The sequence below is a fragment of the Mus caroli genome, chromosome 4 (assembly GCF_900094665.2).
Source record: "Mus caroli chromosome 4, CAROLI_EIJ_v1.1, whole genome shotgun sequence".
In the NCBI taxonomy this organism is placed as follows: Eukaryota; Metazoa; Chordata; class Mammalia; order Rodentia; family Muridae; genus Mus; species Mus caroli.
The window spans coordinates 14,993,237-15,009,104 of NC_034573.1; the positions used below are offsets into that span (position 1 = coordinate 14,993,237).

At 38.3% G+C, this 15,868-nt stretch overlaps 1 protein-coding gene across 7 annotated transcripts in view; it reads right to left on the minus strand.

Moving 5' to 3' along the window:
* Positions 1-15,868, minus strand: part of Wwp1 (WW domain containing E3 ubiquitin protein ligase 1) — a 100,898-nt gene that overhangs the window by 28,579 nt on the left and 56,451 nt on the right. For 6 of the 7 annotated variants that reach the window (XM_029475935.1, XM_029475936.1, XM_021160469.1 and 3 more), the window contains 8 exons: positions 13,469-13,793; positions 5,803-5,898; positions 4,189-4,363; positions 2,854-2,908; positions 2,688-2,772; positions 2,445-2,573; positions 1,267-1,342; positions 1,099-1,170 (listed from right to left, as the gene is read on the minus strand). In XM_029475935.1, coding sequence (XP_029331795.1) covers positions 1,099-1,170; positions 1,267-1,342; positions 2,445-2,573; positions 2,688-2,772; positions 2,854-2,908; positions 4,189-4,363; positions 5,803-5,898; positions 13,469-13,793 — 1,013 coding nt within the window. The remainder of the gene's footprint in view (positions 1-1,098; positions 1,171-1,266; positions 1,343-2,444; positions 2,574-2,687; positions 2,773-2,853; positions 2,909-4,188; positions 4,364-5,802; positions 5,899-13,468; positions 13,794-15,868) is intronic. The other variant, XM_021160472.1, reaches the window with a different exon arrangement.

Sequence of the window (15,868 nt, forward strand, 5' to 3'; positions counted from 1 at the left end):
CTGAATAACTGTTATACTAAAAGCACTATTCTAGGTACTGGACAGAGGTGAAGTAAACCAATAATCCATGCTCTCATACAGCATACATTCCAGTAAAGGAGACAGAGAGGAATGGTGTGATGAAACTGATGAAGGTTCATAAGTGGTTAGAAAGAAGCCATGTCGGGGAGGAAGGCAGGGTGTCATTGGAAGCAACATGCTCATCTTGATCATGGCTCAGTGAAACCTAGATGTCTGAATGAACATAAGAGTTACTGATGGAATAGTCAATGGATTACACAATCTACCAATTTGATTTGATTTGTTAAAACTTGACTTTCACAAGCTTTACTGTTTGAAGTAATAAAATCCTAACAAAGTGTCAAAACAGACTTGTTCCAAATGCTGTTTAAATTTTATTTTAGTAAGACTACATCTAAAATTTTCATTTCTTCTCTTTCCTGTTCCTTTCTTTTCTTTACCCATCCCTCCCCCTGCTGCTTTCTTTCCTTTTTACTTTTTAATATAGACTTTCACTACGTAGCCTTACGTGGCTAAGAATTCACCTGTCTGTGCCTCTAGAATGCTGATTAAAGGCATGTGATATGACAGCCAGCTACACCTAAATTTTTGGTGGAAGGACTGTCTCTCAGTGTGCCACCCTTATCTATAAAAATGGAGACGATGGTAGGCAATGAAACCCTGCCCCTGTTTTGCAGTGTTCTCTGAGTCTTAGGTATAGAATTTTGTAGATATAGCAGTCACGACTGGGCTCCATGAGGATATATCTTAAGATTATATTAGACATCTTGGCTATCTAACATCAAATGACCATCACAGAGATGCTGTGATGAGGAAAGAAAAGCATCAAAAAAATTGTCAATAATTGGTCAATAGTTATGACTTACTACGTTGTGAAGTTTACTTTTATTTTAGGTATATGAATGGTTTGCCTCCGTGTATGCCCACATAACAGTTTCATATAATTATTAATATAGTCACTCAGGGAATGAGGGTTACTATAAATGCTTAAAGAATCAAAAACTTTTAACTCTCTCTAGAAATTCAGAATAAAATGAGACAAAAAGTACTGTTTCATTCTGATAATATCTTCCTTACCTGTTGGAAGGAATCTTCAAATAATGTCTGTCGGGACACATTGATCTTTACATGACTGGGTAGTGCATTAGACTAAAAACAAAAACATGATATCATGTAAGCCACAGCATATGTTACATAACGATCAGGCTAATGATTATAAATGAGATTTATTTACCACTGTAGTACCTGGCACAAGTAACGGAAGTGAGCAAGCTTCCACCTAAAGCTGCGTTCATAAGCAATCTGTGGACCACCTTTAGTTCTAAAGAGAAACAAAATAAATACAACTATAATATTCAGTATGAATCAGAGTACACTAGATCATTATATGACTAAAGAAAGTTATTTGCTGTTAATAAGTACAGGTCTATCTGCTAGGACAGTGGTGGCCTGAGTCATGAAGGTTGCCACTGCAGCAGTACATGTATGTGTACAGAGGGAGACCACAATTTGGGTAGGTTTATCAGTAAGCCTTTAGTTTACTGAAGTCCTGAGGTCTACTATAGACTCCTTAAAAGAACCTTTGAAAGTACTTAAAGTTGAGTAAGTCAGAGATTCCGATAAGGGAAGCTTGGGGTAGGGGTGGGGTCTGTCCCTCGACTTAAACCTGACCTGTACAAAGACAAAGAAAGTCAAAATTAAAATCCTTGGAGCGAGTTATATACAGATCATGTGACTTAACTGGACAACAAGATAAGAGGCAGATATAACATGCAGCTCAGAATGCTTCTCCTGCCTAGAAAGAGTCTTAACAGATGGGAATAAAGCATTCTCATGCCAGAGTGAACACAAAATGTTGCCCTCTGTTGTCACATTCAGGGGAGTTCACTCATCCAAGAACATTTACCAAAGCGTAACAGGGACCTGATGTTCTTCCAGACAATGAAAGCATAATTTGCTAATAACATGGAAGAAGTGACAGTTTTGTGTAGCATATGCACCAGTGAACAAGCAAACTATACATTGTTCATTTTAAGAGAATAAAAATGGCTTATCATTTTTTACAGGAAAAAAAGAACTTTGTTACTAGAAAAAAACAAGAAAATAATAAAAATCTCTTTCAAAGTTATTGGAAGATAGAAAATGAGCTAACATATTTTAAATGCTTAGAACAATATTTGGCATGCAGTAACTATTACACACATATATGGTAGTTATTATATAAAATTATGTATAAATATATATTTTTTAATTAAGGAATGACATACCACAAATTAATTCTGGAATAATATAGAGCAAAAAGTTTATAGTTGGGTATTACCTGTGTGTGTTTTCTTGAACAAAAAATCAATTGTTTTTAAATCTGGGGCTACATTCAAGACTAAACCTGCCTTCACTAAAAAAGAGTTCAAATTTCCACTTACACCGATGACTTCCCATTGCGAGGATCTTTGAATGTTGTTGTTCTCGTGTTATGATCAACAAAGTACCTAACACCTTCCCGAGTATACCTAATTTCCCAGCCTTCTGGCAGGGGTTCTTCATTTGGTAAGCTAAAAGATAAAAATCACAATCATAAGGTGAGCATGTTTTAGGTACTTACAGCCCACTGATTCTATCCATACATCTATCCTGCATGATGAATTAAGACTGTAGTTTACACATACCCTTGAGTTCTTGGATCTTCCCACTGGGTTGTTTTTGTATTATGATTCACAAAGTAAACTCTGTCTGTTGAATCCACTCTTTTTTCTAAAACAAAGTATAACATTTAATAACAATTTGACACCTATATACCTCATACATATTTTTATCAATGTCATATTGGCTTACCCCAGCCTGGTGGTAAGGGTCCATAGGGGTCATTTTCTGCAGCTAACATTGAAGCCTGGTTGAGAAGAGGTTGGGGAAAGAAATAAAATAACATTTTAGGCAGAAATATATTAATATACCAAGCAATTTAACAACTATATTTTAGAATTTAAAAAAAATATGACAAATATTAATACAGCAATTTCAAGAAACAAAGTTCCAAAAATATTATGAAGTAAAAGCAGGTATCAGCTAACATACGTATTAATGATTTATGATTCATGATTTAGAAATAATGTGCTAATATTAATATTTAATTTCTTGGTTCTTCTAAGGAATAAGAGGACATAGGTGAAGAGAATACAAAGAATTATGGCATTTAAATGAGACAATGTTATTTGCTCAAAAATAGAAAATTATTATAGCATAACTATTCTGCAAAATAATTATTCAATGATAATAAATATACATCTTGATGAATATTTGATATTACTGCCACAGACAGTGCTAACTGTACTTATTATCCATCTTTATCTTGTTTCTCCTGATAGAAACCACTAGTTTTGTTTGGGGTACCAATGTGCCCATGTGGATTATGCGGATTAGTGCACAGAGTCTGGATTAGTAAAGTAAAAGGTGATAATTCTGGCCAATGAGGTAGAAGCAGACGGTACTGATGAGGTATCCTTTGCTAAGCAAATGGGCAGCAGCTTGCTAAGAACAGGGCTTTTTATAGGAAAGCTCTTCCCTTTCAGTTTACCCTTCTCTTTTATAGAGGACTCTGGAAATCAGACCAAGGGCAGCAACTCTTTAAATTCAAAACACCTGGGGCAAGATGATGACAATAGACCGGGCAGGTAAGGTGCCTGACAACAGGTGATGCAGGTAAGGTGCCTGACAAGAGATGGTGCATGTAAGATCCAGGTAAGAGGATGCCCTAAAACACAGAACTCAGCTGCTTGATAGCACCATAAACCAGAGAATGTTAAGTTCTTATCCCAACCCTGGGATTCTATTGGTAACTAAATTGCATCCATTTAAGAGGATAGCAGAAAGTGTTTTGACACATACCCAATACCTAAATTTTTTCCTGTTTCCAAATTCTCATGGACACAAAGTCCTACACAGAAACAAAACAAATCTCATAGTACAAACTTTCTTATTTACTGTATACAGGATAAGTATCCAAGTCCAAAATCTAAAATACTCAAAGCCCCAAATTTTCAGGAATGCTTATATATTTAAACATACTAGAAATAATATTAAAGCTAACCAAAATAGAATGAAGCAAACAAACAAACCCTAGAAAGAAAGAAAGAAAAAGATGACATTAACACCTTGTAATTTGCTAATTACCGAATAGAGGTATCGTTGGTTGAATTGTTGCATAGCTCCCTGCAATTGATTCCGCTGAGACTGCCACTGTTCAAAATTTCGAACAGATTCCATAGTGGGCCGCTGCCAGGTTGTTGTTCTGGTGTTATGATCCACATAATAAACTCTTCCGCGGTCATCAACTCTTCTTTCCCAACTACGGTAAGTGAGCGATACAAACCAAGGCATGAGTAATCTCCTGATAACTACAGCACAGATACGTTTATCTATTTATCTATTGGCATCACTAGGACGGAAACCAGGCCAGTTCTCTACCTGTTTAGCTACATCCAAGTCTTGGTCTTTTGGGATAGGGTGAAGCTATACAGACCACTGTAGCCTTGTCTTTTCCATGGGCCCAAATGGCTTCCAACTCACAATTTTCCTGCCTATCCCTCCCAAGTGCTAGGATTACAGGAAGATGCCATCAAGTCTGGTTACTTCTTATTGTTCAACAAAGCATATGGATCCTTGAAGCATTTACCTTTCCTAGACTACCTTACTTTTCTATCACAGAGAGACTTATACCTTGTTTCTTCTTGAAAAGCAGCTTTTAGACATGTCCACAGAAGAAACAACCACCATTTCAGTTTCATTTCTCAGAGACCTTCAAAGGCCTTACAGAGAGAGCCAAACCACTGAGTTGCTGGTCCCAAGTGCAAGTGTACCATGTGTGTCACTCTGCCAAGCCATTCTTTTAACTTCAGAAGAGCAGATGCCCTGTTCTGCATCTCTTATCAACAAGAATTCTACTCAGGCTCCACATTATGTTCATTGCTTGTAACTTTGCAACACCTGGGATGCATTAAGCCAGTTTTTTATATTAACTTTATACAATGGCTATCTAAGAATCTTTTCAGGAATCAATTGGGAATTCTTCCAAACTTACTATTAAAAAATAAAGGGGTTCAACAAAAAAATGTGTGGTTCTCCATAAATAATGAATGTACATTATTATATTTCATGATATTTAAGGTATATAAGAGGTACTAGACTGGTGCAAAACTAAGATCTACAAACTTTGTTACATATAAGCTCATATTACATCATATCAAAAAGTACAAATAGTTTTTTAAATAAACAAAAACATACTAAAGTTCCATTTATTACATAATCTCAGGGTCAATGATAAACTGATTCCTTTGCTTTTTAAAATAATTTTTTACATACTGCATTGAGAGCTAATTAAATTATACTATTGAATGCAACTCAAACACTCTCCCTATGTTTGGAATATATTTCCTTCAGCCTTTGACACTTGAATGCCAGGCTCTTCAGATCACTGTGAAAATTATTTAAGAAAGAGTCCAGTATTTGTTCCTATGGTATTGAGAACTTGTCACTGGAAAACATAGATCTGGTGTCTCAATACAGCACATCCTAAGGCTCATTTTAAATAAGCAGGTTCACTATGTTACAGTCATGCATTTAATCCACAGTTTGAAAACCATAATATAAAGTTTATTTCACTAAAACCACCATTCAAGAATTATAAAGAGATTATTTTAAATTATTATTCATGATAGTATATAAAATAAATTTAAAACTTACACACAATAAAAATATAACTAAAAACATGTAAGAATGCTGCATTACCCTGGAGGCAAAGGCTGTGGTCTTTCCCACGTAGTAGTTCGAGTATTATGATCCACATAATAGGTTCTACCATGAGGATCTTTTCTCTGTTCCCACCTGCAATGAAAGTACAAAAATAAAAAACAAAAGACCAGGAAATCTGAAAATGTTGTAGAATCAGGAACATTACAAGCAGGCTTTACTTCACAAGGCCCACACATACATAATATAAATATAAATGTAAATATAAACATAAACACACACACACACACACACACGTTAAGGCTCGGGGAACGTTATAGAAGAGGGCACGTAAAAAATGTAGCTGCAGAGATTGGGGAGGACATGGCATGGCTGCTGCACACATAGACTCAAGTGGCAAAGCTACCTGCTTAGTAGCTGCACAAGATCAAGCCACTTAAGACTTTAACACAGAATGCAAAGGAGTTTCCAAGGTCCCACCCCCAGTTGAGGAGTAAACTGAGAGTCATGGGAATCCAGTTTACTTTAACGGATTCTCAGAGAAACCTAACATTAGTGACTATCAACTGTTTTCACATACTGAGACTGCACATAATAGTTATCTTCTAAGGCTAGGTTGTATCCATACACACATACTTAGAAGCACCATAAATACAAATTCATTCAGTAACTTATTTGTCATAGAATGCTCAAGTAATACCCATGAACAATTAAAAAAAATCCCCAAGTTTACACTTACACCAAAATCATAGAAATTAGACTTCCCTATGCCATTCAATATCATACCAACATTTATGCTATTCCATACTTCAAAAACAAACAAACAACCCATTCCTCTCAGAGCATATCACTAAAGTGATATGAACTTTCAAAACATACTCTCTATTCTTTTAAAACTAGCTCTGATTTTTTTTGTCAGAGTAATACATATTTTCAAATAGTTTATAACATCTTTAAGTAGTAAACTATAAGTATAGTAGTTAAATAGTCTCCTATAGGTCACAGAGTTCAAACAATACCTGCTGCCCCTATCAGTTCATATTCTCATCACCATGGCAACATTGTCAAACCATTTGTTCAGTTTTGATATTTTTTGTTTTCTTATTAACATGCTTACCTTCCTAGTACTTAATTTCAAATAAACTATATTGACTTTGACTGTAAGGTAGACACAGGTCTCATTTCTGAACACCTAAACACTCTTAATAGTCTCTTTCTCCTCAACCACTCTAACATCCGACTGTTCTAAACTCAACTGTGCAGCTGGTTACTGAACTCTGGATAATGTATAAGTCCCTTCAGCACTTAAAATACATTTGCTTCCAGATTCTACTACTGATTCTGACAAGCCTATTGTCATTATTATTAATATAAAATGTGCTTTGATTTGCCCTTTACAAAAATCTCTAGAGGATGGAGATATGTCTCAGCAGTTAAAGACACTGGTGAACGACCTGGGTGTGACTTCAGCACCCAAATTCTAGTTCTGAAGCATCAATGACACACTTATTTCTGTGCATGTGGAACACAGATACACACACAGGCAAAACAGTCATACATGTAAAGCAAAAATAAATCTTAAAAGAAAAACCAAAAAACCTCTGTACTTAAGATTTCTTTTTTTGGTGAGGACAGGAGGACAGGCAATGAATAGAATTATTCATTTCCAGTGACTAATTTAAAAACAGGTGTCTCTACTTTCTTTCAGTTTTGGTAAGTCTTTCCTTTATCATATTTGTGAGTTTTCTTGTAATCTTATTATGGATCTCTTCTTTTTCTGTTACGTTGTTTATTAGACTCTAACTGATGTTTCAACTTCATTTGTATGTTACACATTTATCTTTTTATTCTATTTACTGGCAAATTTCTTTACCTTTATCAATTAAAGCTTCCATTGAACTACTTTTCCAGGCCTTAATTTATTGAGCACTTCTTTGCTTAGTAGTTGGCTATGCATGTGACACCTATTCCTACCCTCTAACAAATTAAAATAGTCTTTTCTTTAGGCAAAATTTTCTTTTTTAATTTTTAAAATTTATTATTGTTATTATCATTACCGTGTATGCATGTGTGTGTGTGAAAGCCACTGCATACATATGGAAGTCAGAACAGAGTTTGTGGGAGTTTGCTCTTTCCAGCATCACGTGAGTCCCAGGGACTTGGTAGCAGTTCCCTCTTAAGTCCTCGTGTAGCATCTTCTACACTGAGTGTTCTGCCTCTTTTCACATTACAAGGTTCCCTCACATACTTAATGAGTAGGATTCTATAACAGGGCTAATGGGTTAGAGCATTAATTGAATGTTGATATAAACTGTATTGTAGCTTTGTTAAGAAATATAGTATTCTGGGTAGAAAGATAAAAAAGTCCTAGTTCTCAGGATAGGATTTCTCTGAAGAAGACAGGACGAATGTTTGAAACTTTACTTCATTAGCCTCATAAAGTTCTCATCCATCATGACATGAAATAAAAGAGTCCACACACCTGGTATTGCCAGAAAAGAGGCCCAGCACAGTGTATAAGATCTAGCTCCTCGGAGGAAGACTAGAGATTTGCTTCTTAACTTTCGTTTTTCTTTTCCCTTTACAGTACTGGAATTTAACCTAGAGCCTTGCAGCACAAGCGCACTACCATTGAACTATGTATATCCCCAGCCCCTCTAAAATTCTTGTTTTGAGATAGAATGTGAATTGGCCAGGCAGGTCACAACATCCAATCTTTCTGCCTTAGCCTTCCAAGTAGAATGGGGCTAGTAAGCCTGTGCCACAAGCCCAGCTTTAAACTGACTTATCATCTTCAGCGCATGTCATGGTGACACTGACTGTTGAGCTTTCTCACCAACAGCCCTGCATCTAGTTCTGCTGGGGTATTAAGTCTGGCACATTTATGAGTCAGCCCCACTAACAGCTTCAGTAACAGTTCATGCGGACACTAAGGTGAAGTACCCTGCCATTTCCTGATCTCTTATCATCAGACATCTGAAGAGAACATGTGTAGTTTTGAACCACCTAATTTTGAGAATGCTTCTGTAAACTATGTTTTACTCTCTAGTGCCTTAGCGTTGTATTACTTTAGGTAGAGGTAAGTAGTTGACCTGTGCATAGGTTTGGGAAATTTGGCAACTGTGCTTCTATTTGTGTTACTTCTCCGGGAAGATTAAAAATAAGCTCTGGATCTTTTCTTGCCCCCAAATAGTACTACTATATTTAAGCACTGTGAGGGAAAGAAATTGATGATGATGATGATGATGATAGCAACAGGGTAGAACAAACAGGTAACTTCCAGGAAATGAAATAGTTCTATTGAGCTTCTCCTCAGCCAATTCTGTAAACCTGCATACACTACTGATGTAACAGTCTGGTCAACCCCACCCTATCAATTTTTCTTAAGATTTTATTATTATTTACTTAAATGCATACTGTTGCATCTCTGTGTGTGTGGTTGGGAGATCCCTGATATGGGTGAGAGAAACTAAACTTGGTCCCCTTGAAGAACACAGTGCTGATAACCACAGAACATTTTCTCCAACCCCTTTGCCCCTAAAAAAACATTTTTTAAAACATTTATTTGTTTATTTGTATGTGTGCTTATGCAGACATGTATGTGTATTTACCCACCAGGCCATCTTTCTCTCCCAGTACTTCATCACGGGTATAGGGTGCATGATAGCAGACTATCAATGTGAGTGATATAGATAAAGCCAAGGCATCCTTCATTACCCTACCCCTAGTACCTTCTTTTCCATTACTGAACACCCACTTTGGTCAACAGCTGCAGTTCCCTCTGGGCAACTGTCAGGTCCCACTGGTAGAATCTTACCCCTAAAATGACAGCTCAGCATGCTGCCTCTCCTTGGAGTAGCTGGCAGGAGAGGGAGGACAAAAGGGCACAGTAGGACCTAGGATGCTCTGCACAGTTAGTGAAACCAGCCAGGTTCCCCTACAGATAAAGAGCTCTCTGACCTAAGAATCATATGGAAGGGGCAAAGAAGGCAACTGATATCCAACACACCCATAGCATGCAGTGTTCTACCCCAGGCAGAAGTGTTGAGGCATGGTAGGCTTTTTATCTTTTTTTTAAGTCAGTAACTAAATAACATTCTTAATTTTGCCTCCAGACCCAGAAATATGAAATGATTTACTACTTTGCCCCGATGCAATACATAGATGTAGAAAATTGTAAAGAAAGCATTCAAATGTAGTCTTCCCTGCTGTACGATCCCAACAGTTTAGCTTAAGAAAGATGAACTACATACATTAAGAACACAGTGATTAATGTCAGACCTTCTGGCTGTTCTTTCTCTCTTCCCTAAAAGAGTAATGCCCCTCTCTCTGCTGTCTCTCCTTCTCCAGACTGAGAGGCACAGGCCACATTACTAATATACTGTATCCTCATCTTGGGAGGCTAAGGCAGGAGGGCTTGTGTTTGAAGTCAACTTGGGCAACATGATGAGTAAACTTCCAAAGATTAGAGACAAAAGGTGAAGCCTTCTGAAGGAGAGGTAGAAAGTAGTGTCTGCAGGAAATACAAGAGGACTGTGCAAAAGGCAGCAAACCAATTTCAGAGCAAGTTCTTCCCTACACATAAAGGTACAATAATTAAAACGATAAGATCTACTAGGGAAGCACATGCAGACAGACCACGGTCTGAAACCACAATTACAGTGGTGAATCCAGATGAGCCAGTAAAAAGCACTGAGAGAAAAACAGCCTCAAAGGCAAGAAATGTCAGAGCACAACTGTGATGAGCAATCCAACATGTACTTATGATAAATCAGAGCCCTCTAGGGTGATTGCAAGGCTACAAGTCAGCATTCTAATTCCTGCAGGCTGTACTGAACAGGGCTGTGGGGATCCAAATGCGAATGGCCCCCATAAGCTCACATATGAACTGTTTAGGGATGACTAAGAGGTGTGGCCTTGTTGGAGAAGGTATGCCATGGTGGTGGGCTTTGAGGTCTGAAAAGCTCACATCAGGCTCAGGTTCCTTTTCTGCCCACTGCTTGTGTATCAGATGTGAGCTCTCAGCCATTGCTCCAGGACAATGGCTGCCTACTGCCATGCTCCCACCTATGTTGGCCACAGATCAACCCCCTGAAATGGTAAAGAAGCGCCCAGTTGAATGCTTTATTTTATAAGTGGTACTGGTCATGGTGACTGTTCACAATAGAATAGTAACACTAAGACAAGTGTCATATTTTTGTTAGTGCACTTTCAAACTATATTGTACATACATGGTATCAAGTCTAAGCTTGTGTCTCGAAGGTAGACAAAATGAATGAATAATTAATATAGGCATCATAAGTAACAAAAAGAATGTAAGGAGTAAGCAACATTTAAATAAAGATGAAGAATCATTCTTTAAAGAAAAGCATTGGGAATTAAAATATTCATAAAGAAACTTAAAGGAAATTAGGAAAAACTAAGATTAAAAAAATCCAGGCTTTTAATAGAGTCCATTGGAGACTGTCCTTGCTTCACTGGTACTGGAATGGATGGCTAGCTACTACCAGGTGAGGAAACACTAAATAAACCATCTGCTCCTCTGGCCCCTTCTTCTCCCACTCAAAGGCAAGGCTCCATAGGGAGTGGGTGGGTTGGGGAGCAGGGCAGGGGGGGGGTGGCGGGGAGGGTATAGGGGACTTTCTGGATAGGGTTTGAAATGTAAATGAAGAAAATATCTAATAAAAAAAGTAAAAGAAAGCAAACAAACAAACAAAAAAAGGAGCTACCACCTTCACCTCCCCCATCCAACCAGAGAGAGGTGCCTCTCCTCCACTTCTCCAAGCCAGAACAGCAAAATACCTTCAAAACTCATAGACGAAGCCCCACCTAACTCCATAGTCCCTTACCCCCAACCATCTACCACCCAACAACTCTGTAATATTTGAGACTCTCTTGCAAAAATTCACCCCGCCTCCCATGCTACTCAGGAGTCCAATACAAAACTAAACACCCAAACTGCTCAGGCATTCCCAGTTAATATCAACCCCAGCCGAAATAAACCCCTTAATTGGTACCCACTCCAAGTCTCAGACTTGAAAGAACTCAGGCAGGCAGAAAAGGAAGATGGCATCCACGCACCCTGGACAAAATCTCTCCTACAGAGCCATATTGCCAACTTAAATACCCCCCAAGATTGGAGAGATATTTGTTGTTCTGCCCTTCCTGGACCAATGGTTTTGGAACTGGAAGCCTTATTTGGAGATGAATGCTGGCAACAAGCAGGCAAAACCAGAGCAGAGGAGACATCCCAGGGGGCTTTAAGGAACTCTTTGGCCAAGAAGACTTTTCTACTGGAGCACAGCAGGCAACTCAGCCAGCAGGATAATGAGCAGGTCTGCCTCTGTGCAACCCAAGCTTGGGATATAGGTGAGCTCCACCCTCAGGGTCACAAGACCCCTCCTCCTCCCTGCTCTTTCCAACAAAAGCCTGGAGAACCCCTATCTGATTTTATTCTCAGAACCAAAATGAACTTAGAAAGAAAAATTCCCAACCCCCCAGCCAGAGACCTCCTTCTTAAAACCATCGTATGGGAAGGTATGACCTCTGAATCCAGACTTGCTTGCCAGGGTCTCCGAAGAAGCATCACGATAGGTGGACCGTGGCAACCAGAGGTCTAGGAACCGTATCACACCAGGTTACATCCATGGCTCAGGCATTTGTAGCAGCAGTAAAAACAGAAGGAATCTGCTTCAAATGTAGAGGCAGGACATTGGAGGGATGAATGCCCACAAAACTCTCTCCCCATAGCAGATTCTAATCGCAGTAAGAAAATCTGTCCCTGATGCAGAAAAGGTTTCAATTGGAGGAGATACTGTGCCACTGTATATGATAAGGATGGTATGCCACTGGAACTTTTAAACTTCAGACGGGGCAGCCCTCAGCCCCGACAGTAAGAGGGACAACTACTCCCATAGAAGGCTTATGGGTATCCAGCATCTCAGAAGGCTCCCATCCAAAATTAACCATTAAAATAGATAATAAGCCATTCAAATGCCTTATTGATACTGGAGCAGACAGGAGCCAGGGGTCCAGGAGAAATAATGGAACACCCACTGGGTGTCACCACCGACCAGGTCCCCCTAGGGTTAAAGACCTATACTTGACTGGAGACCAGGCTCTCTGTGTGCAGCCCACTGCCCCATAATCAGGAATGCAGATCACACAAAGAGCTAGAGAACTGGAGTTATGACAAATGAGTTATGTTCACTACTTTAGAAAATGAAAACAAAATCAAAAGGTCTTGCAGATTCACATCTGGTTTGTTCATTTCAAACATGTATTTTGACCAGATAAGTGACTGTGTTCTTAACTCAAACAAGTAGTTTCACTGGAGCAAATAAATTGTATGAATGTTACCACTTAAAGAGTTAAATTTTATGATTTTTTTATTATTTTTAATTAAGTGTACATATGTGTTAGTGTATGAGTGTGTGTATATGTACGCACATGAGTGCAGATGCCCACAGAGGTCAGAGACATAGTATCCTAGAGGTGAATTTCCAACCTTGTGTCATGCACGCAGGAATGAAATTTGAGCCCTCTGCAAGAACTTGTACTTTTAACTGTTGAACCACTTCTCCAGTCCCTAACTTAATTTTTTTTTTAAAAAGAAACATTGCATATAAATATCCAATAGTCATACTTCATCAGAAAATTTCTACTTAAATGGAAGTCAAACATTAAAAATATTTTCTTGACATACCCTGATGGCAAAGCTTCTGTGTTGGTGTTTCCAGACTGTGGCCGCAGAGGTTCTACACATCCTTCTGGCTGCCTTACTTTGTCAAAAACAGAATTATTTCTAGAATCAGAGTCAGGGTCTATGAGGCTCCGAGCTTCTGGTCCCACTTCCGCACTGGCAGAGGGAATACATTCACTGTGTACTGAGGATGCTGGGGGTTCTTGTACAGGAGGCTCTTGGATGGTGGTGCTAGTGCAATTGGAAGTCGAGGTGGTATCTTCAGATGGTAGTAAAGTACCCATGGTTGAAGTATTATCAGCTAGGACAGATGATGATTCTCCATTAACTACAAGGGAAAAATATCAAAATGACCTATGACTCAATTACCTAATCAATTTACTAGACTTCTTCAATGCCTATTCAAACTGAGTAATGTACCAGATACTGAAGAACATAAAAACAAGAGATATCTTTGGAATCAATTTTTAGGAATAAAGTGAGAATATAATAAAAATTTTAGGAATTTTAAAGTTAGTTGGTAAATGATAAAAATTTAAGTATATATACTAATAACATTAACTCCAGCAAAGAGACACCAACATTAGGAAAAATTTCCCTCCCATTATCACCTTTAAATCTCCTGTCTTTTATATAAGTGGTAGCTAACTCAAAGCAAAACAAACAAAAACTCTTTCATTATTTTGTCCATTCATACATAATTGCATTAATTCTTATGATAGTACCATAGGGGACTAAAAATAAAAAACCCAACAGTCTGTTTTAAACTTTTTTTTTTCTTAAACTAGACATCCTTTTGCCTTGCCACCTGAGTTGCTGGGATTGTAAGCACACAACCAAATTCAGCTTCCATTCTACATGTAAGTAAGAAATAACCTACTCCTGAGACTTCCTGAGTCTCAACACAGTTGTGAGATCTGTAATGTATTTGTGGTGCTACAGAAGGGAGGCTTATATTGACAAGATAGTATGTAAGGCTGCTACTTGATGAAACAAAAGTTTCTACACTTTCCCAGGACCTTGGAAGAGGCATCTCTGTCCTGTTCCCTTAAGATGTTCTAGAGCCATGGAGTGTCCCTGAAATAATCCATGGAATCCATCTATGTGGTGGGTTGACCATGGCAAGGTAAACCTTACTTTCTCCGAGACTGGTGGCTTGGGTGACAAGCTTTGAAAGAATGGGCAGTCATCAAGTTTATGTAGGGGAGCTGGGGCATGAGTGGGGTTCATAGGATTGTCAATCACCATCTGCATACTGTGTATACCTACACTCCCTCCCCCACCCCCACATGGTTGCCATATCCTCCAAGTGGGCTCACAAACGGCCCTGGAAACCCAAATATGCTGCAGGGTCTAGCATCACCCAAGTCCGGGGAGTGCACAGAGCAAATGTCTTTATTATAAATATCTGCTTAGTTGGGTTTTGCAGCTGGGCACCCTCTTCCTACTGGCTAGCAGGGTGGCTGAGAACGAGAGGAGTGGCTTCAGGCTGAAACTACTGCACTGCTACCTGATGAGCAACCTAAACGTAAGAAGCCTGGAGTGACTCAGTTTTGTTTTGTTTTGTTGTTGTTGTGGTTTTGAAGAAATTTATAAGGAACTGTCTGGAAATCTGAATTTTAAACATACTACCCAATGACTTTGATTAGGAAAGTATGAAAAACCACAGCAAGGTTTGTAAAGAATACCAAAATTATATGAGTAAGATCAGAAATACATAGAACTGAATCAGAGTCAGAATGAATTAAACAAATTCCTGAAATTTTAGATAAACAATCAGAGTTGAAATGGAAAGGCAATGGAAGAAATATTTTCCTCAAACACAAGGAGTAGACAGGGTTTGGAAAAAGTCATTTTTAAGCTTTATAGATAACCCTTGCATTATTTAAACTGTTATATTCCATTAGGGAAAAAAAAGAGCTTTCCAACCCACAAAAAACATTATCCCCCAAACCATAGCCCATCATGATGCATAACCAAAGTGAATTCAATAGTAGCAAATTGTTAGGAACTATATCATGGTCATTGGGCAAAGGATAAAAGCAATATGATTATTTTTAATATTAGCTAAGAAGTATAAAATAAAATACTAATGAACAAAGTAAGCATGATCATAATCAGTAATACAATTCAATATTGCTGATTATTTTGGCAATTAAGGTAGAAAATTAAAAACACTGAAAATAAAAAAGTAAAACTCACATAGAAAGGAGATTACTTAGAACATACAGAGTAAGTGACCAGAAATGAGAACTAATACGTTAAATATAATTATAAAGTCGGGCGTGGTGGTGCACGCCTTTAATCCCAGCACTGGGAGGCAGAGGTAGGTGGATTTCTGAGTTCGAGACCAGCCTGGTCTACAAAGTGAGTGCCAGGACAGCCAGGGCTACACAGAGAAAC